At 42.5% G+C, this 23,510-nt stretch overlaps 2 protein-coding genes across 2 annotated transcripts; both read right to left on the bottom strand.

Moving 5' to 3' along the window:
- Positions 1 to 725: 725 nt before the first annotated feature.
- Positions 726 to 19,387, bottom strand: hnf4g (hepatocyte nuclear factor 4, gamma). The gene is made up of 10 exons (XM_018727878.2): positions 18,976 to 19,387; positions 11,287 to 11,467; positions 9,801 to 9,895; positions 5,054 to 5,160; positions 3,976 to 4,131; positions 3,226 to 3,313; positions 2,889 to 3,041; positions 2,408 to 2,644; positions 1,112 to 1,234; positions 726 to 1,023 (listed from the first exon to the last, which is right to left on the bottom strand). Exons 2-10 carry the CDS (start codon positions 11,451 to 11,453, stop codon positions 887 to 889), a joined length of 1,263 nt encoding a protein of 420 aa, XP_018583394.1. The 5' UTR covers positions 11,454 to 11,467; positions 18,976 to 19,387; the 3' UTR covers positions 726 to 886.
- On the bottom strand, positions 12,912 to 22,045 carry LOC114912455 (histone H1-like). Its single transcript, XM_029259304.1, has 4 exons — positions 22,014 to 22,045; positions 20,550 to 20,846; positions 13,446 to 13,541; positions 12,912 to 12,928 (listed from the first exon to the last, which is right to left on the bottom strand). The coding sequence occupies exons 1-4, from the start codon at positions 22,021 to 22,023 to the stop codon at positions 12,912 to 12,914; spliced, it is 420 nt and encodes a 139-aa protein (XP_029115137.1). The 5' UTR covers positions 22,024 to 22,045.
- Positions 22,046 to 23,510: the final 1,465 nt, after the last annotated feature.

A 23,510-nucleotide genomic window follows, 5' to 3' on the forward strand; every position in this document is an offset into this window, starting at 1 on the left:
CAAATGAAGATCAGCTAGAGTCAAATGTGTGAAACACACACAGCACCTCTATGTATGGTGTCCATTTGTACAATGATAAAGAAAGGGTTCTTGAGAAGTCTCTTTTTCTGCACAAACAATATTATGCGAGTCAAATTATCAGTGTCTCCGTCCAGTGTAGCAAGTCTTACACCAGTACTTGCAGGGTACACTCCAGAACACCATGGAGCTGTAGTGGACAAGCGGTTATTGAAAATAAATGAATGAATGAAATCACAACATTAAAACAATCTAGAAATATTACATTTTAAGAAATATTATAAAATATATTGGTGTATAAGTGAGGGATGGGTACACACAAATTATTACTAGGTGGCATAAATACTTTGTGCAAAATTTCAACATGATTAAGCACAAACTTGGATTGTAAAACAAATTATATATTTAATTTTTTGTTCTGTCACTAGCATTTGAAGCAGTTAACAGTTTTACTGTTACAGCAGCCTACATAAAATAGGAAACTCACTAAACACCTAAAAAGTACTTTAGAATTTGACAGACTGTTTAACAGCTTTAAAGTGCACAAAAAACGGCACAGAAGAAGAAAAATGCAGATTTCTTTTACAATTATAAAGCAATAAAATAAGAATAGACCTGTGTTATTATTTATGATTGGACTAGGTCATCCTATGAAAACATTCCTCACAGTCTACTTCTAAAAGAATGCAAAAAACAGCTAATGTGTCCTGTGCACAAATGTACATTAATGTGAAGGTGACAGACAGAGCTGATGTCCAGTATATTACAGTACAAATACACTTTTGTGTACTCTGAACTGTATGTGTCTTTTGAGAATAACTTTAAATGTAATACAGTACGATGTGTTTTGTAAGCCCTCTGCCAAGCACTAGTGTGTGCTTCTGGGAGAGCCTCTTTCTGTTACAGCTTGTTCAGACAGCAGTGGTGACGAGGAGGAAGTGGCCACCTTGAATAACTCAGCTGCAGGTTCCTGTGGTGGTGATGGGACTGGGGTCTCGGGAGCAGCTAGGAAGAGGAAAAGATGCTATGGTTACAGATATAGAAGCAGCATGACAGCACAGCTATGGCAACCAGAGGTTTTTGGGCTCCTTACAGATCTGGTCAACATGCATAGGGGCTGGCAGTGTGCTGATGAGGATTGTCTGGCCTGTTAGGGGATCCTGAGCTAACTGGGGGTGGCCTGCTTGGGACGGGTGGCCGGGTTCAGCATTTAGTCCTGTGGGAAGACATGCAGTCAGCCACACATTCGCAGCCTGACTTCGTGACAAGGTAGAATCTGCAACAAGCAATAAGGGAGTCATAAAAGCTGAAAACTGAGTGCTTTATGTATGACTCACACAAAGTAAACGATCAAAAGTGAGGAGAGCCACAAGTAGGACTCCCTTGCAGATCACACTCGATTGCGTTAAACTGAAGGACTCACTCCCCCGTATGAGCAGAAATTGTGATGCTGCTCAAAACTGATCTATATATACTATAAGGAAAGATTACAGTTGAAATATTAACAATACACAATGGCAACTCCATGTCATTTTTCATATAATTCTTGTAGTAGAACTACAGTATGTACAGTAAGTACATTAACTGTATACACTGGCTCTGCATGTTAGGAAAGGTCAAGTTACACATTTTGAAAGATACAAGCATTTTTCCAGCTTAATTGTTTTTAATTGTATTTCCTTCACTTACTATGCATATTTGCTAACGTTTCTACTTGTTGATGAGCGAATATGAGCAGCGTTTCTGCATCCAGCCACTAATCTGGCAGTGAGATGCCCCAAAACAGGACTGTGGAATCAGAATAATTAAACTTGCTTCATATTTTTACATCTCGAGTCTGAACTGCTCGACTACCGGCAGCGGAGTTGCTGGAGATAAGCTATTGTTGGAAATGAACTCTTGTGTGGGGCTACCCTGTGCTGGACTGGCATCCTGCCTAGGGTATCCCCAGCCTTACACACTGTGGTTCAGAAATAGGCTCTGGACAGTCATGACCTTGACCAGGACAAACAGTTAACAAAAGTGAGTGGGTGATTAAATTAAAACTCATTAATGATCAGTCAAAAAGTGTCAACACTAATTTCCTTTCTGCCTCACTTTTAATACTACAGACACTTTTTGACTTATTTTATAACTCAACTTCAGTTTGAATGTTAATAGAAGTTAATGAAAATATTAAATGTCGAAGTTTTTTTTTTTTTATTTATTTATTATAGTTATAAGCAAAATATTTATAGAACCTGGCACCCCCAAATTTCTTCTATTAAACATTTTTAATTGTGATTTTATGGTTGAAGAAATTCAATACCTGTCTCACCTGTGTTCGCAAGGCAAGGATCCAGTGTAATTCATTTTGAAAAAACGTAAGAGTATACAGTATACAGTATACCTCCCAGCAGCATCTCCTGCAGCAGGTTGTCTATCTTTGCCAGGCCAAAGAGCTTGACAAACTGCAGCTGCTCGACCATCTGCCAGGTAATGCTCTGCAGTGCGGGCAGCAGTAGCAGCAGCTCGCCAAAGCGCCCCCGTGAGTCATACTGCCGATCGTTTATGTAGTCCTCCAGGCTAGTCTGAACTTGGTACCTCATACTCTTAATCTTTGATGAGTTGGTTAGGCTCTTGGCATCTGTGGGTTTGAGACAAAAAGAAGATTAGTCATTGCAATGACTAGAATTTTTTTTTTTAAATTAAAAAACTGTTCAACTATCCAAAAACTGCCGATAATATGCCTTCATAAAGTAAATTTAATGTTACTGCACATAAGAGAATCATTCAAAATTAAACTTTACTGCCACCTTAAGTTACCGGTTAAGCTGCTATAAACATTACTGGGAACGTGACTTTTTATAGGGCAGTTGATGTAATGTAACCTGGGTCAAAGAAAATGATGGCCTTCAGTGCTGCATATTCATTGTCATCGATCTGAATGTCCTGAAAGGCAGAGACCAGCTCGTCGAGGATGCGGTTCGCCACACGGCTTATCACTGCTTCTGGACAGTTGCGATGGATTACGCAGTCATTACCTTTAGGAGGAAAGAAAAACTGTGTCTACAATGAATTTCAAAAGTATTTTTTTCTGTGGGCCACAAGCAATTTATTAAGTGGTATCATCTCTCTTGATTAGTGCTCATTTCAGCTAACTGTATGCCAACTTCCTTTTACCAAAGCCACCCCAGAAGTTTCAAAATTACGATCAGTGATAATTACCAAGCAGCAGAATATCTTTATAGGGCATGGATCTTTTTGCTACCCCCATCAGGAGGTGTTCACCTGCATGAGCTCGTAAGAGACACACCTGCAGGAAGGTCAAAGGTAGACAATTTTACTGAACAGAAAATGATAATTAAGTTCACATCCTTTAAATACAAACTTCTAAAACATTTTCCACATCTACTTTTATTCATTTAGCTGATACTTTTTTCAAAAGCAACTTATAACATTAACCTATCTACAACTATTTACACATTTATACAGCTATCTACTGTATTTAAGGTAAATACTTTGCTCAAGGGTACTACTGTGGGAGGTGAAGTTCAAACAGGTAACTTTCAGATCCAAAGGCAGCAGCTCTAACAACTACACTGTCAGCTGCCCCTTCCCATGTTTAACAGTCAATTACAAAAAGCACAAAGTCTGTCACTGTATTCTTATCCTATACAGCACATGCTCATGGACACTACTTAAAGCAGAAATTTAACAGAAATAACTGTTGAACTGAAATAAAATTTCATTCAAATTCAGTATCTTAAACATGATGACAAAACAAATGCGGTCTTTCCAAAGTGTACAGCAGCGAGGATTTAAACTGGCTATCTTCAGGTTATATTCTGTGTGCTTTACTGCCATGCCACCTGCTGCGCTGCACTGGATGCTCCCACTGGGCCAGTATACATGACTCATGAGCGTAGTTTCACATATGTACTGTGATAATGGCCAGGTGCACAAATCACCCGCTACCTGGTCATCCAACGGCAGTTCCCCGAAGGCTGGGATATACTTGGCCCACTCAACCAGCACCAGTAGCTGCTGTTTCATGGACTCGCACACCTCCAGTATCCCTGCGGCTCTCTTCTCCGAGATGTCTGAGGACACTGTGGGACCAGGGACATTTATCTGCCACCAGGGTAGACAACAGCCACAGTGAAGAGGTTACCATCAGCGATGCTCAGCCATCTCCAAAGTCCAAAAAGCCATAATGCAGATGAAGGGAAACTGCGATGACATTACTGAAGCTTTAGTGGAGACTGTTAAACTACGTATTAGCACAGAATTAGCATTCTCGCACAGCTCAGACATTTTACAAAAAATTATCTAAATTAATAAAGCACACGTTACATTTTCAGTTATACAGCTGTATTCAAACATAAGAGCCGTCTTATTTCTACAATTGTGCTAAAAAATGGCTTTATTATAAAAAATATTTCATTATAATTATTTCTCAGGGGGCATGGTGGCGCACTGGGTTTGGCCAGGGCCTGCTCTCTGGTGGGTCTGGGGTTTGAGTCCCACTTGGGGTGCCTTGTGGCGGACTGGCGTCCCGTCCTGGGTGTGTCCCCTCCCCCTCCAGCCTTCCGCCCTGTGTTACTGAGTTAGGCTCTGGCTCGCTGTGGCCCTATTTGGGACAAGAGGTTTCAGACTGTGTGTGTGTGTGTGTGTGTGCACGCGCGCGAGAATTATTTCTCAATATTTTTGTAATTTAAAGTCTGTTAAGTGAAACGGCATTATCCCAAATGCAAGAATGATAGAAGAATAAATGATGAATCATTTAAGAATCATTAAAAATTTTCAAGATTCACTTTTTGAAAACACTTTTCAGCCAAAGTACAATGACCCCCATCAACTGGATCTTACATTTCTGAAAACCAACTGAATATGAAAAAACCAGATAATGAAACTCCTGATTCATTTTCAGTGAAGAAGTTCAAGGGAAGTATTTCTCCAAAAGGACCAGTGCTGGGCCTGTACAGGTACTTAGAGCCAGTACTCTTCTACCTTGAGCCCTGGCATCATGTCCATGGGGAGCGGTGACCCCTACCTGCTGAGACAGGGTCTCTGCCTGAGCTAAGACTGTGATGGGGGGCAGTTCTTGAGCATCGCATGTGTTCCTCCTGGAGCTTATCCGGTCTCTCTCGTTCTGCACGGCTGCAAAACAGCAAAACATACAGCATCCAGCAGGTGGTTTAGTGGCCTGAACATCTGACCAGCTAGTTGGAGGTAAGCAACTCTGTGCATGTACAGCCGAGCAACAAATACCTCATGGGTTACCAACTCTCTTCAACGCATCATCACACTATAAGTGTCAGTATAATGCTGCAAAACTAAAGGTCACTAGGTATGTTATCTTGTAAATGAGTAAATACTCTTCCAGTTCTGGCATGAAAATTAGGATAAATTTCATAATAATAATAATAATAACAACAACAACCAGATGTAAAATAACAGCAGGTACTCTTTATCCAAAAACCTCTCTTTCCTGAGACCTGGTCAGTTAATGTATCTGCTGGATAATGTGCTTGACTGTCTGTTCAGTATCATCAGTACCATATACTGTATAGTCAGTGACCATGTACATTACTAAACTATATTGTAGTGTATTGTTACTGAACAATACTACTTTAGGGTAAAAATTACGATTCAGACAATACAACAATTACGATATACATGGTACAGCACCTTCGGTGGGCTCAACACCTACCGGAGAGGCCGTAAGGGGCCGGTGCATTGTGATTTTGGCGGTGGTCGGGGCGAGTGCCCGGCTGACCCAAACCTCGGGCGCCAACTCTGGTTTTTGGGACTTGAAATGTCACCTCACTGGCAGGGAAGGAGCCTGAGCTGGTGCAGGAGGTTGAAAGATACCGTCTAGATATAGTCGGGCTCACTTCCACTCACAGCTTGGGTTCTGGAACCACTCTTCTCGACCAAGGGGTGGACTCTCCACTATTCTGGCGTTGCCCAGGGTGAGAGACGGCGGGCCGGTGTGGGCTTATTAATAACCCCCCAGTTCAGCCGCCATGTGTTGGAGTCTACCCCGCTGAATGAGAGGGTCATCTCCTTGCGCCTTCGGGTCAGGGAACGGTCTCTCACTGTCGTTTGTGCTTATGCGTCTAGCGGCAGTGTAGAGTACCTGGCCTTTTTAGAGTCCCTGGAGGGCGTGCTGGAAAGCGCTCCCACTGGGGACTCTGTCGTTCTACTGGGGGACTTTAACGCCCACGTGGGCAGCGATAGTGACACCTGGAGGGACGTGATTGGGAGGAACGGCCTCCCTGATCTGAACCCGAGCGGTGAGTTGTTATTGGATTTCTGTGCTAGTCACGGTTTGTCCGTAACAAACACCATGTTCATGCATAAGGGTGTCCATCAGTGCACTTGGCACCAGGACACCCTAGGTCGGAGGTCGATGATCGACTTTGTAGTCGTTTCTTCTGACCTTCGGCCATATGTCTTGGACACTCGGGTGAAGAGAGGGGCTGAGCTGTCAACTGATCACCACCTGGTGGCGAGTTGGATTCGATGGCGGGGGAAAAAGCTGGAGAGACCTGACAGGCCCAAACGCATAGTGAGGGTCTGTTGGGAACGTTTGGCGGAGGCCCCTGTCAGAGAGGTCTTCAACTCCCACCTCCGACAGAGCTTCAACCAGGTCCCGAGGGAGACCGGGGACATTGAGTCCGAATGGACTATGTTCCACACCTCCATTGACGGGGCGGCGGTTCGGAGCTGCGGCCATAAAGTCTCCGGCGCCTGTTGTGGCGGCAATCCCCGAACACGGTGGTGGACACCGGAGGTAAGGGATGCCGTCAAGCTGAAGAAGGAGTTCTATCGGGCCTGGCTGGCTCATGGGATTCCTGAAGCAGCTGACGGGTACCGACGGGCCAAACGGAGCGCAGCTCTGGCAGTCGCCGGGGCAAAAACTCGGGCCTGGGAGGAGTTCGGTGAGGCCATGGAGGAAGACTTTTGGTCGGCCTCAAAGAGATTCTGGCAAACCGTCCGGCGACTCAGAGGGGGGAAGCGGTGTTCCACAAACACTGCTTACAGTGGAAGTGGTGCGCTGCTGACCTCAGCTGAGGATGTCCTCGGGCAGTGGAAGGAGTACTTTGAGGATCTCCTCAATCCCTCCGACACGCCTTCCGTAGAGGAAGCTGAGGCTGGGGACTCGGAGGGGGACTCGTCCATTACCCTGGCTGAAGTTGCTGAGGTAGTCAAAAAACTCCTCGTGGCAAGGCTCCGGGGGTGGACGAGATCCGCCCCGAGTTTCTCAAGTCTCTGGATGTTCTGAGGCTGTCTTGGCTGACACGCCTCCGCAGCATCGCGTGGAGTTCGGGAACGGTGCCTCTGGACTGGCAGACCGGGGTGGTGGTCCCTCTTTTTAAGAAGGGAGACCGGAGATTGTGTTCCAACTATAGGGGGATCACACTCCTTCGCCTCCCTGGGAAAGTCTATGCAGGGGTACTGGAGAGGAGAATCCGACCGATAGTCGAACCTCGGATTCAGGAGGAGCAATGCGGTTTTCGCCCTGGCCGTGGAACACTGGACCAGCTCTATACCCTCACTAGGGTGTTGGAGGGTTCGTGGGAGTTTGCCCAACCAGTCCATATGTGTTTTGTGGACCTGGAGAAGGCATTCGACCGTGTCCCTCGTGGCATCCTGGGGGAGGTACTTCGGGATTATGGGGTTCGGGGCTTGCTGCTTCGGGCTGTTCGTTCCCTGTATGACCGGAGCAGGAGCTTGGTTCGCATTGCCGGCAGTAAGTCAGACCTGTTCCCGGTGCATGTTGGACTCCGCCAGGGCTGCCCTTTGTCACCGATTCTGTTCATTATCTTCATGGACAGAATTTCTAGGCGCAGCCAGGGAACGGAGGGTGTCTGTTTTGGTGGCCGCAGGATCTCGTCTCTGCTTTTTGCGGACGATGTGGTCCTGTTGGCTTCATCGAATCAAGACTTACAGCGTGCACTGGAGAGGTTTGCAGCCGAGTGCGAAGCGGCGGGGATGAGAATCGGCACCTCCAAATCCGAGGCCATGGTTCTCAGTTGGAAAAAGGTGGATTGCCCCCTCCGGGTTAGGGTGGAGTTGCTCCCTCAAGTGGAGGAGTTTAAGTATCTCAGGTTCTTGTTGATGAGTGAGGGAAAAATGGAGCGTCAGGTTGACGGACGGATCGGTGCGGCGTCCGCAGTAATGCGGTCATTGTACCGGTCTGTTGTGGTGAAGAGGGAGCTGAGTTGTAAGGCGAAGCGCTCAATTTACCGGTCGATCTACGTTCCTACCCTCACCTATGGTCATGAACTCTGGATCATGACCGAAAGAATGAGATCGCGGATACAAGCAGCAGAAATGAGTTTCCTTCGCAGAGTGGCTGGGCGCACCCTTAGGGATAGGGTGAGGAGCTCAGTCACCCGGGAGGAACTCGGAGTAGAGCCGCTGCTCCTCCACATCGAGAGGAGCCAGTTGAGGTGGCTCGGGCACCTGTTCCGGATGCCTCCTGGACGCCTCCCTGGGGAGGTGTTCCGGGCATGTCCCACTGGAAGGAGGCCTGGTGGCAGACCCAGGACACGTTGGAGAGACTATGTCTCCCGGCTGGCCTGGGAACGCCTTGGGGTTTCCCCAGAGGAACTGGAGGAGGTGTGCGGGGAGAGGGAAGTCTGGAGGACTCTGCTTGGACTGCTTCCCCTGCGACCCGGCCCCGGATTAGCGGAGGAAGATGGATGGATGTATGGATGGTACAGCACTAAACTTTACTTGGGATGTTTCAACAAACCTTCAGAAAAGCAAGCCCATAAGATTTTTAAAAAATTTATGATTCATAAGACAGCCATCACATAAAGAACTATCAAAGAGGACCTGTTGTATCTGAAGTGGAATATAAATATATACAGGTTTCACGTTGCCTTTTTCCCAGTTTCATAACAAAATCTGGAAGTTCTACATAACAAATCCAAAAGCTGAATCCAACAGAATTCAGTTGTTTACAAAGCATAGCATTAGCATATTGCTTAATTTGAATGGACTTTTTAAATATTCCTTATTTTCTAGTGCTGCTGTAAAAAACCATAAAATGAAGCAATCACTATTTAGCTGAATGAAATCCAACTGAGTTGTTGAATACCATCCACTGCAAGTTAAATAAGTAACAAAGAAGAGTAAAAGTTTAACCTACAGCTTCACTAAACAACATGCAAGCATAAAAGGTGAAAAGGAATCACATGATTGCAGGCCATAAAGCACATAACCAAAGATATAAAGCAGCACATTCCTATCCCAAACATTGACTTCTGAGAGTTAACTGTTGAAATCCTGTCCTTTCCTTCCACGAGTTGCCATAATTCGAATATAATTTTTATTTGTCAGTCCTTGGCTTTTAAATCAGATGTTGTTAGGCTTACATTTACATTTATTCATTTAGCAAATACTTTTCTCCAAATTGACATACATTGTTAAGCTTCTGATTGTCATTAACCCTTTGATAAACTAGGGACATTTTTACTGGAGCAATTCAGGCTAAGTGCTTTGCTCAAGGCTACTACATCGTGAGGTGGGATTTGAAGTGTGGGCCTTCACATCCAAAGAGGTGGCCCCCACCACTATGTCACCTGCTGCACCAGGCATAAATTCATATCAAATGTCAAAGTACTTTCCCCTATAACAGAAAGCAAAGCAATACTTTAATGAAAGCTTGCTTCCCCTTTTCGCTCCATTTCAGCCTCATATCGGGTGTTATCCACAGCTCTGCCACCCTTTGAAAGTGTACAAGTGAGACAGGAGTGATCAAAGAGAAGATGTGATAATATCACCTTCTTTCTTCATTCCTGCACGGAAGCATTTGTGCAACCTGCAAAATCTGCACTGATTCCTCTTGTCTTTATCCACCACACACTGGCGGTTGAATCTAGTAAAAGAGGAAATAAAAAAGCCTTCATGGTATGTTTACACCTATACAGTCATAAATTATGTTCTGTTTTTCAAGTAGAACTCCAGCATGGACTCTCTACTAGCTTGCAAAACATGACAGAGAACATGTTCTCCATTGTTCCATACAAATACACAACACCTCATTGGACAGAATGCATCATAACAGTCAAATACCACAGTAATATGTTTATGGTTCCACAGCCTGTCATTAATAAGCAGATTGTATCGTAATGTTTTTCCTCAGCTGATTAGCTTAGTTCTCAGCTAGGAGCTATTCAACACAGTGGACTTTATGCACACTAATTCAGCATTATTTTACGTATACCCACAGTAATCAGCAAATACTACATCTTTTCAGTATCCTTGCCTGTTTAAAATGATATCATCTCAAAATTTGATATTTTACTGTAAACTCCAGTTTAAAATGGCATGAGTAACCCAGTAAACCCAAAATGGTGTATGTGTGTACATATATATGTTAACCAAGACTACATACATCTATATTGTATATACACACAATATATACACACACAGACACACACACATATATATATATATATATACACACACACACACCCGCTATACACATTATATCTCACACACACACACACACACACACACACACATATATATATATTATATATACAGTGTGTATCGACATATACAGTACTGTGCAAAAGTTTTAGGCCCTTGGAGGAAAAAGCTGTGAAGTGCTTCCAGAAATAATGCTCTTAATTAATAAACTTCTTACAAAGCTTAGTAACCATCCATCGTCAACAACCGCTTGGCTGAGTCCCGCTCTCTGGCGGGTCTGGGGTTCGAGTCCTGCTTGGGGTGCCTTGCGATGGACTGGTGTCCCATCCTGGGTGTGAGCTCTCCCCCTTCAGCCTTCCGCCCTGTGTTGCTGGGTTAGGCTCTGGTTTGCTGCGACCCCATTTGGGATAAGTGGTTTCAGACAGTGTGTGTGTGTGTACTTTCTTTAACAACATACAAAACCCTTACTGTAATACTGTAACTTTTTGCAAAAGGAATGCTTGGAAGTCTAAAATATGATCCTTCCTATTGACTACTAATGCAGAGGACATTAAAAAATCATCTAAACAAATATTTTTGTGAAACATCTAAGCGCCTAAGACTTTTGCACAGTACTGTGTGTATATATTTTTTATATATATGCGCTGCGTGTATATATATAATATATATATATATATATAGAGAGAGAGAGAGAGAGAGAGAGAGCATTGTTACCCTCATTTGCTTAGCCGATAATGGCCTTCATTTGACTTTCTCCTATTTTTACAGCTGGGTGACCCCTGACACAATGAGTCAACGCACAAATGACATTCCCTGACTAGCAGGCCCCCCTACCTGCAGGAGTACACGTGGTTCTTGCGGATGCTCCTCCTGAAGAAGCCCTTGCAGCCGTCACAGCTTGAGGCGCCGTAGTGCTTCCCCGTGGCCTTATCACCACAGATGGCACAGTTAGAACTGACAGTTCCGTCCTCCGCGTCCATCCCGTTCGTTGCTGCCAGCATGCCGTTGGCAGGATCTGCCAGGACGACGGCTTTTTACATGGGGAGATATGACTCGTTCTCCTTATAAACATGGTCATTATTTAGTATTGGTATAATACAATAGCTACAGTAATATCACCCCTCAAGTAAAGCACAAAATGAAAGTAGCTCAGCAGCTTTTAGATGAAGTAAAGCGTTCAAAATCTTTTTTGACTGAAAAGCCTTTCTTTATAGAACATGTTTTAAAGCACTTCTGCACCTTAATGATATATCAAATATAACCGAGAGTGTATAAATACAGGTGGCTGACCAGAATTAAGAGGTAAGTATACAAAATATGTATGGGCTATCTTTTAAGCAGAAATTCCAACAAAACACCTAGGCAGTAAGACCAGGTTCTGAGGTAGTTATTTTACTCCAGGGATAGACATAGCTGTCAACTAAGAGCATTTACCTTCTATATACATATCAACTGTCATCTTCCAATCTACGTATAGTATAGTGTAATGAAGCAGCTTCATGGAATGAGTTGACAATGAAAATCTGCTTAACATGTCCTGGTTTAACACCACAGTAACTCCATTAGTAATCTGATCTGACACTTGAAATTGAATGTGTTTAGACATTTAATGAATTACAAAAACGTTATGGGTTGCACAGTGGTGCAGTGAGCAGAACGGATGCCTCACAGCTCCTGCATTGTGGGTTCTCCCAGCATTTCTGTGGAGCTCCATTTGAGGGCAAACATTGTCTCACATCTTAGACCAGCGCAGCCCTGCATTGGACAAGCGGCTACTGATAATGGATCAATTAAAATATTAAAATTCTTCAGGAGCCTTTTATGAAATAAAATAATTACTTTCAGTTATTGAGGATCTATTTCACACATTCATCAGATAAAGCACGCAATGCTTCATGTAGGATTTACTAGAGAAGCACACAAGATAATTTGGACAAGAATATTTATCTTTGCACACTGTTTATCGAAAGTAGACCAATGGATAGAAAGTAAATTGCCCTGGGTGTACCCTATAACTGCAGCTACAATGGAGCACGCCAGCACTTTGAACTGTAAAGATAAAACGTACTGTCTTGTGATGATAACACAGATTGCAGCCTCTGTGTTTTCCTCATTGCTCTGTGTACAGTCACTACTGCTACTAATACATCTGCTTGAACTAAACACAGGTACTTCATGTGCACTTCGACCTCAGAATGGTATCAGCTGGCATTTTAAAACATGTGACCATCCTAATGATGATAGACTTTTTAAAATTCGTAAGAGAGTGAAAGTTATTTGGGTTTGATTTCCTTCTCTGTTTTAAACAAAAACTCTAATCTAAGTTATGAACTAATTTACGGTTAATGAATGATAGACATCTTGAGAGGAATCCCACATTCTGTTAGAGTTGTCCACATATACTTCAGCTCTATGTTAAATTTTGATCTTCAGAGGGACATCGATTGCGCTGCTAAATATTAGCTCGGGGGTAATCCTAAGAGCAGAGAAGGAAAATGATTCAGCCACAGCCCATGCAGTTAAGCAAAACACTCCACTGGCTGTGAAAGCAAATTTCTGAAAAATAAAATCTCACCCAGAAAGGAAAAATCTGATTTGGTAACATCCAACCTGGCTATAAATTTTTCCCCACTTATACAGCAACATAGTTACAGAATAAATGCGTGCAAATTCCCCATCTTTCAAGGGTTCAAATGCTGATAGCTGCCTACTTTATCAATATTCCAATTTCTTACCCACTATGTTACATTCTGTCTTAAGAGCTTATAGCATGACTTTCAGAATTATTTCAAATGTAGTTAGCAAACTTAGAAAAAGATCTTAAATAGTTCCAGATACAATGGAACTGTCCTTAAAGAAATTCATACATAAGTTATTAAATAAATAATTAACTGAATTCTTTTCTTCCAGGTAAACACTGGTTAAAGGCTATACTCCTGCAGTCTCTACTGTACACTATAGGAGCATACAGCTAAGCTGTCCGTATGACTCACCAGCTCCATAGAGCATGTGCATGCCAGCAAACTCCAGGGTGGTGTAGGTTGGGTCCAAACCCTCGCAGTAGCTGGCTGCCTCCATGGTTGACAGGACTAAGTGAGGCCAAGTCTCCCATCGGACTTACACTCCAGACCTCTGACCTCCTCTGCTCTCCCCAGGAAGAGGGAGGAGCATCCGTTTGATCTCCCTTGCCTTCTAATGCTCCTTTCTCTTTTTTGCCTAGACCTTAAGAATCAACAGTAGGCAGCTCTAAAGTTCACTTTACTGTGAAGTTCATGACATGCAGACAGCTTCCAGAACCAAACTGTTTAGAATGCCAAGAGTGTCTGGACAGATTCGAACCCTATCTTATCACCTTTACCATTGCATAAGTATCATTTAATCAAAACACGGAATCCAGAACATGTTATCACAACACATCATATGCAACCTTATCTGCAGGCTAGTTTTTTATAAAAAAAAAAACTGCAGAGACAAATCTTTTTTTGTGAAATATCTTCTCATGGTTTTTAAATTTTAGGTTTATGGATTAGACTAAAGGTTCTTAACCTTCTCCAGGTCTCCTTGGATCTCTTTAAGAATCTGATGAAAGCTGAGGGCACCATCATACAAAAATGCTCATTAAAAATTTCAGAGAAAATACTGCACTAAATTTATTTCATTTCACATACTGTAGAATTATGTGATAGAGTAATAGCACAATTCTTTTTATCTAATTTTTTACTTTTTAGTTAGTGTTATTTTCAAAGCAAGAAGGCACTTCAAAGACCCCCTAAGCCCATCCATGGATCTCCAAGGTTAAGAACCACTACACTAAACAACATCAACATTCTCTTAGAATATGTTGTACATGCTATATGCTATAATTTACATATGCAGCATTATAGCAAAGTCTCATTCCACATTTGTCAGTGTGTATGTTCTCTTTCAGATCTTAAAGTTTCAGTGAATACATGTCTTGAGCCACTACAACTATAATGACATATGCGAAATCGCCATAATTCCAAAATACTGGTCTAGGACTTGCTTACAATCAGAACCATGGACAGCACTAGAAGCATTCATTGTTTTTCCCCATAAGTCCTCTTCCATAGTTGTTTTTTTTAAATTTGATGGAAAAATATCAAGCAAGACTTTCCTCAATGGCCTTCGCTCTCCAAAGTTTGTTTTGTTTTTTAAAGCCCATGTTGCTAAGTACATGCCCTGCCACCTGTGGTCCAGCCAAACCAGGTGTCAGTTTCAGGAATAAGTCTCAATCTGTTGAATATCAACAGGTCCTGCAAACCAGCTTAGAACATTTTAACAATCCTGTGATTTTTGCATTAACATTGGTTTTTAAGAAGCAGCTCAGTGTTCTACAGTAGACTGAGGATATAAACTGACCTGCAGAACATGTCAACCTGTAGCACAAAATTTATAGTTGTTGCAAATCAATGTACTTAGTAGTTACTCTGTTGCATGTTGGCCTTACAAATATAGACAATTTGTGCAGGGGTAATACTTCTTAGAAATACATGGCTACGCTACCACACTGTCCTTTACTTAAAGTTATGTAAATAAGAAGTAATTTCACTCGATAAGACAAAATTACCTTTGCATTGTCTAGTGAAAACACTGCCATAACAACTCACAACATTTTATTTTTGTTCAAAAGTACAAGTTTTGTCATTTGGCAAGTAGAAAAGTATTGTGATCAAAATTTTTCAGCTCTTGTTCAGCTTTTATAGATTAAGCTCTCACCTGTGTGGCCTTCCCGCTACTGCCATGAAACCTCTGCAGCTGATACAGAATGCTGCTGCACAAGTTGTGTTTGATTTGCCAAAGCGTTCCCATGTATCTCCTCTACTCATTTCTCTGCACTGGCTTCCAATAGCTACCCTGATCAAATTCAAGACCTTGAGTCTACAAATGCATCGATAGAACTGCTCCCAGCTATTTACAAGACTTGATCAACCGCTAAACCCCAGCCAGACCCCTTAGCTCGTCTACTTTTGCTCGCTTGGTGGGCCCGCACACAAAAAGTAAAGCACGGAGGTTCTCGGTTTTGGCTCAGTTGTGATAAAATGTCCACCCCCCTCACTCAGAACTGCTGAAACTCTTTCTACAATCAAGAAGGGTCTGAAAACTCACTTTTTCCGGACTCACTTTGCCCAAGAACACTTCCAGCTCATGTATGGTGTAAATGTTCATGCACCGTAACTTTATGATCATCCCCAGTTAAGCCTTTACATAGCCACTACTCCTGCATTGTACATGAATGTTTGTGTACCTCATAAAAAAATTTTTAAAAAAAAATTGTAGGAACGTTATCAGGATTCATCCATCCTGCGTTCTATGCACCTACTCGAGCAATGAACATCGGTGCATCAAGTGGAAAGTAACAAACTAGGTTTACTTAAGAATCACATGTCTGCAGCTATGTCTCTCTCAGTGTAATGCACAAATTGTGTTGTTGCTGAGATATACGTCGCTTTAGAGAAAAGCGTCTGCTAAATGAATAAATGTAAATGTAAACTTATACATAGCCACCAAGAAGCATGGGTGTGAATGCTGCTGCTTTGCTGAAGTCTTGGGAGGTCCTCTGCTGATGTACCCCTTAGAGGAGTACTTAACTGTACCCTTGCCGGTAAATAAAAAAGAAATCCATATAGACTTGCTTTGAGTAAAGGTGTCAGCTAAGGAAAAAGTAACTAATTTGATTAATTATACAATTTCAATGAATTCCTTTGCTATGTAGATTGTGCAGCTCCAAAAAACTTCTACCTAAATAAAGCGACCCATCCTTGCTTATATGGTGTTTAAATGGCAGCACCAATGTGGAGGCAACTCATCCACAGAATAATAAAGGTGAAGCCCAATGAGCAAGCACAATAAAATGTCATATACTGAATTGTTTATTCTGCTGTCTTCCTTAATGACGGCCCTTCAGAGACCGTAGTACCTGGTGTGGAATGACAATACTGACTCTGATAGCTATTCAGGACTGAATAGTCACCCTGCTTCCCTCATCCCATTTCATAGTAAACATGTGGAAAACACTGTGCGGAAATGGGGTCTGTGCACCATGCATTGCCTATTACATTACTGGTAACAATTTCATGGAGTGTGTACACTATCGTTGGTAACTTTTGAATTTCAGATACCCTTCATTTCAAAGCAAAAAATGCAGAGAACACAAAATTCCAGACAAAGGTCTCTTTAATTTTATTTGAAGAACTTCACCATATTTAAAGAATGAAGACAACTGTAACTGACAGTGACTGTAAGTAAACTACTTAAATTTGACCTTGGATATATGTTCATTTGAGAAACTCTGATAGTGAAATATCTTGCAAAAAGATAATACATTCAAACTTTGTTATGTAAAACAGGATTCCATAAAGAATTCTTCCAGTGTGTATCTATATGAATATGTACAGTGTGAATTAATGCAGTTATTTTATTTCAAATGACATCAGTCCAGTAGTCTCTTGTTAGTTGCAACATTAAATCCAGTTTATGGCAGTTAATTATGAGGATAAGGCAAAACATACTTGCAGTAATGTTTACAAAAACAATACTGTGGACAGTTTCTGACTCACGTTTAAATACATGCATGTATGTTTAGATGATGGTTACAAATAAATTTAGTCATGATTGTAATTATCTGTTCTAAAGGAGCATGACTTCCTGTTATACAACACCTTAGATTAACACCCGTTTCATTGCTTTGTGTTACAGCACTTTCTTTACTCTTATTTCTTCCCTTGAGCACAGTATTGAAATTTACATTTACATTTATTCATTTAGCAGATGCGTTTGTCCAAAGCGACGTACATCTCAGCAAAAAGTACAATTTACGCATTACATTGAGAGAAGGAGACATAGCTGCAGACATGAAAGTCTCAAGCAAACCTAGTCTGTTCCCTACCACTTGCTGCACCGAGGTTCATCATTCGAGTAGGTGCATAAGACACAGGATAGACAAATCCAGATACCCTCCCACCATTGTTTTTTTTTTTTTTTAATATTATAAGATACACAAATGAGCAGTACAATACCAGAGTAATGGCTGAATAAAGGTTGTATCTGGGGATGCTTCTGGAGTTATGATGCGTGAACAGTTACACCATACATGAGCTGGAGAGATCTTGGGCGAAATGGATCCTGAAAAGGTGAGTTTTGAGACTCTTCTTGAATGTAGAGAGAGTTTCCGCAGTGAGAAGGGAAGGTCATTCCACCGCAACGTAGCCAGAACAGAGAACCTCCATGCTTTACCTTTCGTGCGCGGGACCACCAAGCGAGCAGAAGTAGACGAGCAAAGGGGTCTAGCTGGGGTGTAGCGGTTGATCAAGACCTGTAAATAGCTGGGAGCAGTTCTACTGATACATTTGTAGACAATAACCGGGGTCTTAAATTTGATTCGGGCAGCTATAGGAAGCCAGTGCAGAGAGATAAGTAGAGGAGATACATGGCAGCGACTCGTGCAGCAGCATTCTGTAGAAGCTGCGGAGGTTTGATGGCATTAGCAGGAAGGCCACACAGAAGAGAGTTGCAGTAGTCCAGACGGGAAGTAACCATGGCCTGGACAAGTAGTTGGGCAGAGTCAGTAGTGAGGTAGGGACGGATCCTACAATATTATGCAGGATGTATCTGCAGGACCGGGTTGTGGCTTCATGTGTACGCTTTCTTTCCTTTCCATAAATTAAAGCTTAATTCAGTACAAATGCCATACCTTGACAAGATACATCTACTTTCTAACTGTAAGCACATATGTATTATAACCAAGAAAATAAACATGCAGAAAGGTAATTTTCAACTGATAACATATTTTAAGGGGACCTAAACAAATATTTCTCCACTCAGATAAGTTTTTCTTTTTTTTTAAACTGAAGGACTGAATTGTTTATCCAGTTTTACAATACTGTCAAAAACAATCTGTATGAGCTACAGTAATTAGTCAAGGGGCTATATTTACAAGCAGAAAATGGGAAAATGAATAACGTTGACATGTTGTATTCACCATGCAAGTTAAGTGCAAAATGTCCAGCAATATGAACATTTCACTAAAGTTATGAAACATCCATCTGACCAGTTAACTAGAAATCCCCGACACACAAAAATAACTGCATGATTTATATCATATTAAATACTTCACATGGAACATTTCAACTCAGAGGGAAAGTTTAATAAATGTAAAACTTTTGACAAACGTTCAACACTTGCACTGATACGTTTAAAATGGAAATAAACAGAAGACATCACTGCACTGCACTCACACAGCGCCACAGACGAAGTGCTTTTCTACGTATGTGAACGCGCTGCGCGTTGCCGGGAGCTCGTGCCAAGCGGTAGAGCCCAGAGGCCGCTTTGTGGACGCGCGCCCGAAGGACACTCGAAGATACAGTGCACAGCCACGGCTGCCGCCGTTCGCCTCAGTTCTAACATATTTCCTTACATAAAAGCTCCCCTAGACACGTTCTCATCCGTGTTATGTGATAATGTTAACATAATGGCAACGTGGTTTTTGTAAGCGGCTCGTCTTACCTGGAAGCAGGTGTGTGCCCGGAGCCTTCTGTCTCGAGCCGGCGGCGTGTAGCCTGTAAACCCGTATAGAGATGTGAAGGGGAGAGCGTGCGCCGATGGCTCACAAGCTGCCCGGGAGCGCGGTCTGCCCTCGCGCCATGTAGGCTGTAAATGGCGCCGAGGATCCTACCATAGATCGATTTACTAAACAAACTGAAACTTGGGTGGGGACGTTAAACAGTAACCAACTTCAGTAAAAAAAACGCCCCCGTGTTTTATGTGAACCATGTTAGTTGTGGTTCAACTTTTTTAAGTTATAGTTTTCCTCACCACTTCTTATTCGACATTATTTCCGTTTAACTGTGTGTAAAGAAAAGCTTTTCATGCTACGTTTTCTGGGGTGTAGCAACAGCAAGCAGGTTCCGTTTGAATATTAGTGTATTAGGATTTATTGGAGAGATTTTTTTAAAAGGGTTCGAGTGAAATTTAAACCAGATAGCAGGAAAGTTTGAACAGTTAAATGCGTGTACAAACTCGAGAGAAATTTCAAACGACCGCGGTCTCGCGCCCAAAAAGTAAGGAGCATGTAATGGCGGCAGAGACCGACAGGTGGCCGCAGAGCAACGTGTTCCACGGCGGTGTAACATTCGGCCCAAAAACGACTGTTCTCTCTCTCTCTCTCTCTCTCTCTCTCTCTCTCTCTCTCTCTCTCTCTCTCTCTCTCTCTCTCTCTCTCCCCTTCCTGCCCGCCCTCCAACAAATGTAACGTCACAGTACAACTCAATTAAAAGTTTTTTCCTCTTTATTTCCGTGACTTTTACATGTAATTCATTTCAACAATATAAAAGAATGATATTAGTGTTGGCGCAGCCATCTCTGCGTTTGAGAAGTGGTAAATAGATTATACTTAACGGAGGTAACAAAGTACACGTTCACACCATCGGTTTGCTTAAACCGGAAGGGGGGAACATTTATTTACGTACGTGCTTCATCAGAACACATCACGCACAACAAAGGTCATGTGATCGATACTTCACCAACATGAGAGCACACTGAATAGAATCTCCAACACCCCCACTTGCTCTCATTCTCTACAGGTCCATTTACAATACAACACAGTTACATTCATGTATCAGCAACATTTATGCCCCAAACATAAAGCTTTCAAACTTTTCTTTCTTATACTTCGTCATTGGTTTAGTCATCACATCAGCAACCATTTCTGTTGTTGGACAGTACTCAATTGTTATTTTACCATCACTAATTGCTGATCGAATGAAGTGGTACCTAACGTCAATGTGTTTACATCTTTGTCGACAAACAGGGTTTTTTTTTGGAAAGAGCAATTGCACCTTGGTTATCCTCAAAGATTTTTACCGGTGCATACTGACATCCATTTTCCAGTCCATTCATCAATTGTACAAGGTACAGACTTTCTTGTGTGGTCGCAGCCAGTGCCATATATTCCGCTTCGCATGTTGACAAAGCAACTGTAGGCTGCTTCTTTGACTTCCAGGGAATGAGGGGACCATGTTTGGTTAGACTAAAACAGTATCCAGTCGTACTTCGTCTGTCATTTGGATCTGATGCCCAGTCAGCATCGCTGTATGCTGTAAGTTTCAGCTTCTCGTTACTCTTCACACTGAGAGCGGAGTTGTTCTTCTCCACATCGTAGCCTGCTGCCGCCAGAGCCTTTTTCGGGGCGGCCAGAGACACGCCGCTTCGCTCCTTGGAGGCCGAGACGGCTTTCACAATCAGGTCCCCGACGTTGGGGCCCGCCTTCTTAGGCTTGGACGCAGCCTTCTTCTTGGAAGCTTTAGCCGGAGCGGCGGCTGCCGGAGCTGGAGCGACTTCTGCCATTTGCTTCAAGACACGAACTGATGTGATATTTGCTGTCGGAGAAAAGGTTTCCTTATAGTCTCTTCCCATTACTTGACTATAACCCTTAGCAACATATCTAGCCTTATATGTTTCATTGTTATCTGCATTGTTCTTGATTGCATAGACCCATCTACCCCCCACTGCATGTTTGCCTTCGGGTAGAGCCATCAATGTAAAAGTTCCATTTTCTTTTAGAGAATCCATCTCTTCTTCCATGGCTTTAATCCAGATCTGTGATTTGGTTGAACTCATGGCTTCCTTGAAGGTTTGTGGTACATTACACATTCTGTAACAGTAGTCAACATTAGTAAGTATCTGATCATCATCTTCAATATCAGTTACGTAGTCAGATAAGTATTGGGGAGCTTTCCTGTTCCTTTTGGGGTTGCATCTATTCTGAATATTTTCAGTCTGATCATCATTTTGAAGATCTGTTTTGTCTCCACTATCTTGAGACTTCCCTGAACTCTGTTCAGTGATGTTTGTTGTTACCTTAGATGGCAAATAACTTCCCCCATAAACATCCTCATCTGGTATTTGTGGGTCAGTTTGAGTTTGCTGCTCGACAGCACATTTCTTGAAGAATTTGACAAGCCTGTGTTTAAGGACTCTTCCAGTGTCTGTGTAATACACTAGGTATGAAGGGCTATTCTTGTCATACCCAACAAATATTCCCTTCTCACAACGTGAATCTAGCTTCTTTCTGTCGTGTTTGTATGCATAGCACATGGATCCAAAAACTCTCATCTTTGAAAGATCCGGTTTTCTTCCTGTCAACATGTAGTATGGAGTCTGCTTTACTCTGTTATTAATGCATCTGTTGCGAATTACTGCAGCAGTCATCACAGCGTAAGTCCATAACTCTTTTGGTAATTTACTCTCAATGAGCATGCATCTGGCCATTTCAAAGAATGTTCGCCAACTTCTTTCAGCAGTACCGTTTTGGTGGGGTGAATACGGTGCAGAGGTCTCATGTTTAATGCGATTTTTGCTTAGCAATGACCGAAAATTTGTTGCTGTGAATTCAGTGCCATTATCTGACCTAATGCACTTTACAGTACCATAAGGAGCAGTATCTGCTAGGAATTTTTTTCGTAGCCTTTACAGTGTCACTTTTCGCTTTCAGGAAGTAAACAAATATTGTGCCTGAGAAATCATCAACAAATACAAGTGCATACCTGTGACCATCTTTAGCCTCTGGTTGAATAGGACCAGCCAAGTCTGTGTGCACAAGTTCAAGTGGGACTTTGGCACGTGCATCGGATTCTCTGTTCCTGCTTTGCGCAAATTTGCCTTGTGTGCAGACTTCACAGTGCAGTTTGGACTTGTCAATCTTTCCTTTGATTTCCATTCCTTCCACAATATCTGGCAACTTGGAAACATCATCATAGTTGCAGTGGCCGAGGATTTCGTGCCAAGTTTGAATGTCGTAACAGCCGTTACAATAATCTCCTCCCTTATCTATAGTGTTTAGATAGTACAGTCTATTATACTCTTTTATTTCAAATCTCGTGCCATCCTTGTGGATGAGCTCGTCATGTCCTTGTCGAAAACGAACAGAAGCCCCGTTGCCAGTCGCTGCTTTAACAGAGAATATGTCTTGTGGATATGAAGGAATGTACAGTGCTTTCTTTAGCGTTGTACTCACTTGCTTTCCTTCACTGTCAATCAAACATATCTCCGCGCGTCACCTCTCTTCAGCGCAACGCCACTCGCTCTTGTCCCGTCCGCAAGCTCAATGAAATGTTTGCCCGTTTGGAAAGTCTCGTCAAATTTCTTAAACTTTCCGATGTCGGTAATTATGTGTGATGTTGCTCCCGTGTCAACCATTAGTCCTTTATGTTTCAGCCCGTCTAGCTGATAATCACACGTTTTGAAGACAAATGCAGCATGTTTATCTGCGTCCTCTTCATGCGTCGCTTGTTTTGCGTCGTCTCTTCTTTTGCGTCTGCAAGATGCGTCTTTGTGTGTTGAGCTTTTGCAATAGCTACACCACTGTTTTTGACTTTTACGACGTTCATTTGGACATCTCCAGGCTTTATGTCCTTTTTGACCGCAATTATAACATGTGATATTATAAGGGTCTGCGTTTTTCTCTCTCTCTCCTCTTCTCACAGGAGCTGCACCACTCGCTTTCATAACGTTGTCGTCATTTGACCTAGCATACTTTTCAGTGTTTTCAAAACTTCTGAGCTTTGTCTTAAATTCTGCAAAAGTCATAGTTTCATCACTCTGTGTTACATGAACTGCGAATGGTTTAAACGATTCTGGCAAACCTTTAAGAATCATTGCAATCAACAGTCCGTCACTGAGCGTCTCCTCAGCATTCCTCAGAGCGGTAATGGCTGTTTCTGCCCGAATAATGTAATCCGTAATACTTTCCTTTGCAGTTTTCTGAAGGGATGTTAATTCTGTGTACAGGTTAATAATTCGCGGCTTCCCTTTTCCTGCATAGTAGCCCCTCAGTATTTGCAGCGCCTTTCTTCCGTCATCTGCGGCTTCTCTCATTATAAGGGAAAGACTTTTATCATCCAAAAACTGGATCAATTCCGCGTAGGCTTCTTCATTTTTATCAGTGTCGTCAGTCTCATCTTCGTCCGCGCTGTCTCTATCGCTCGGTGTGGGGACTTTCAATATGGTCTCTTTCAGTCCCAGCAGACGCAGGTGCCCCAAAA

Source organism: Scleropages formosus, chromosome 16, assembly GCF_900964775.1.
Source record: "Scleropages formosus chromosome 16, fSclFor1.1, whole genome shotgun sequence".
NCBI classification, from domain to species: Eukaryota; Metazoa; Chordata; class Actinopteri; order Osteoglossiformes; family Osteoglossidae; genus Scleropages; species Scleropages formosus.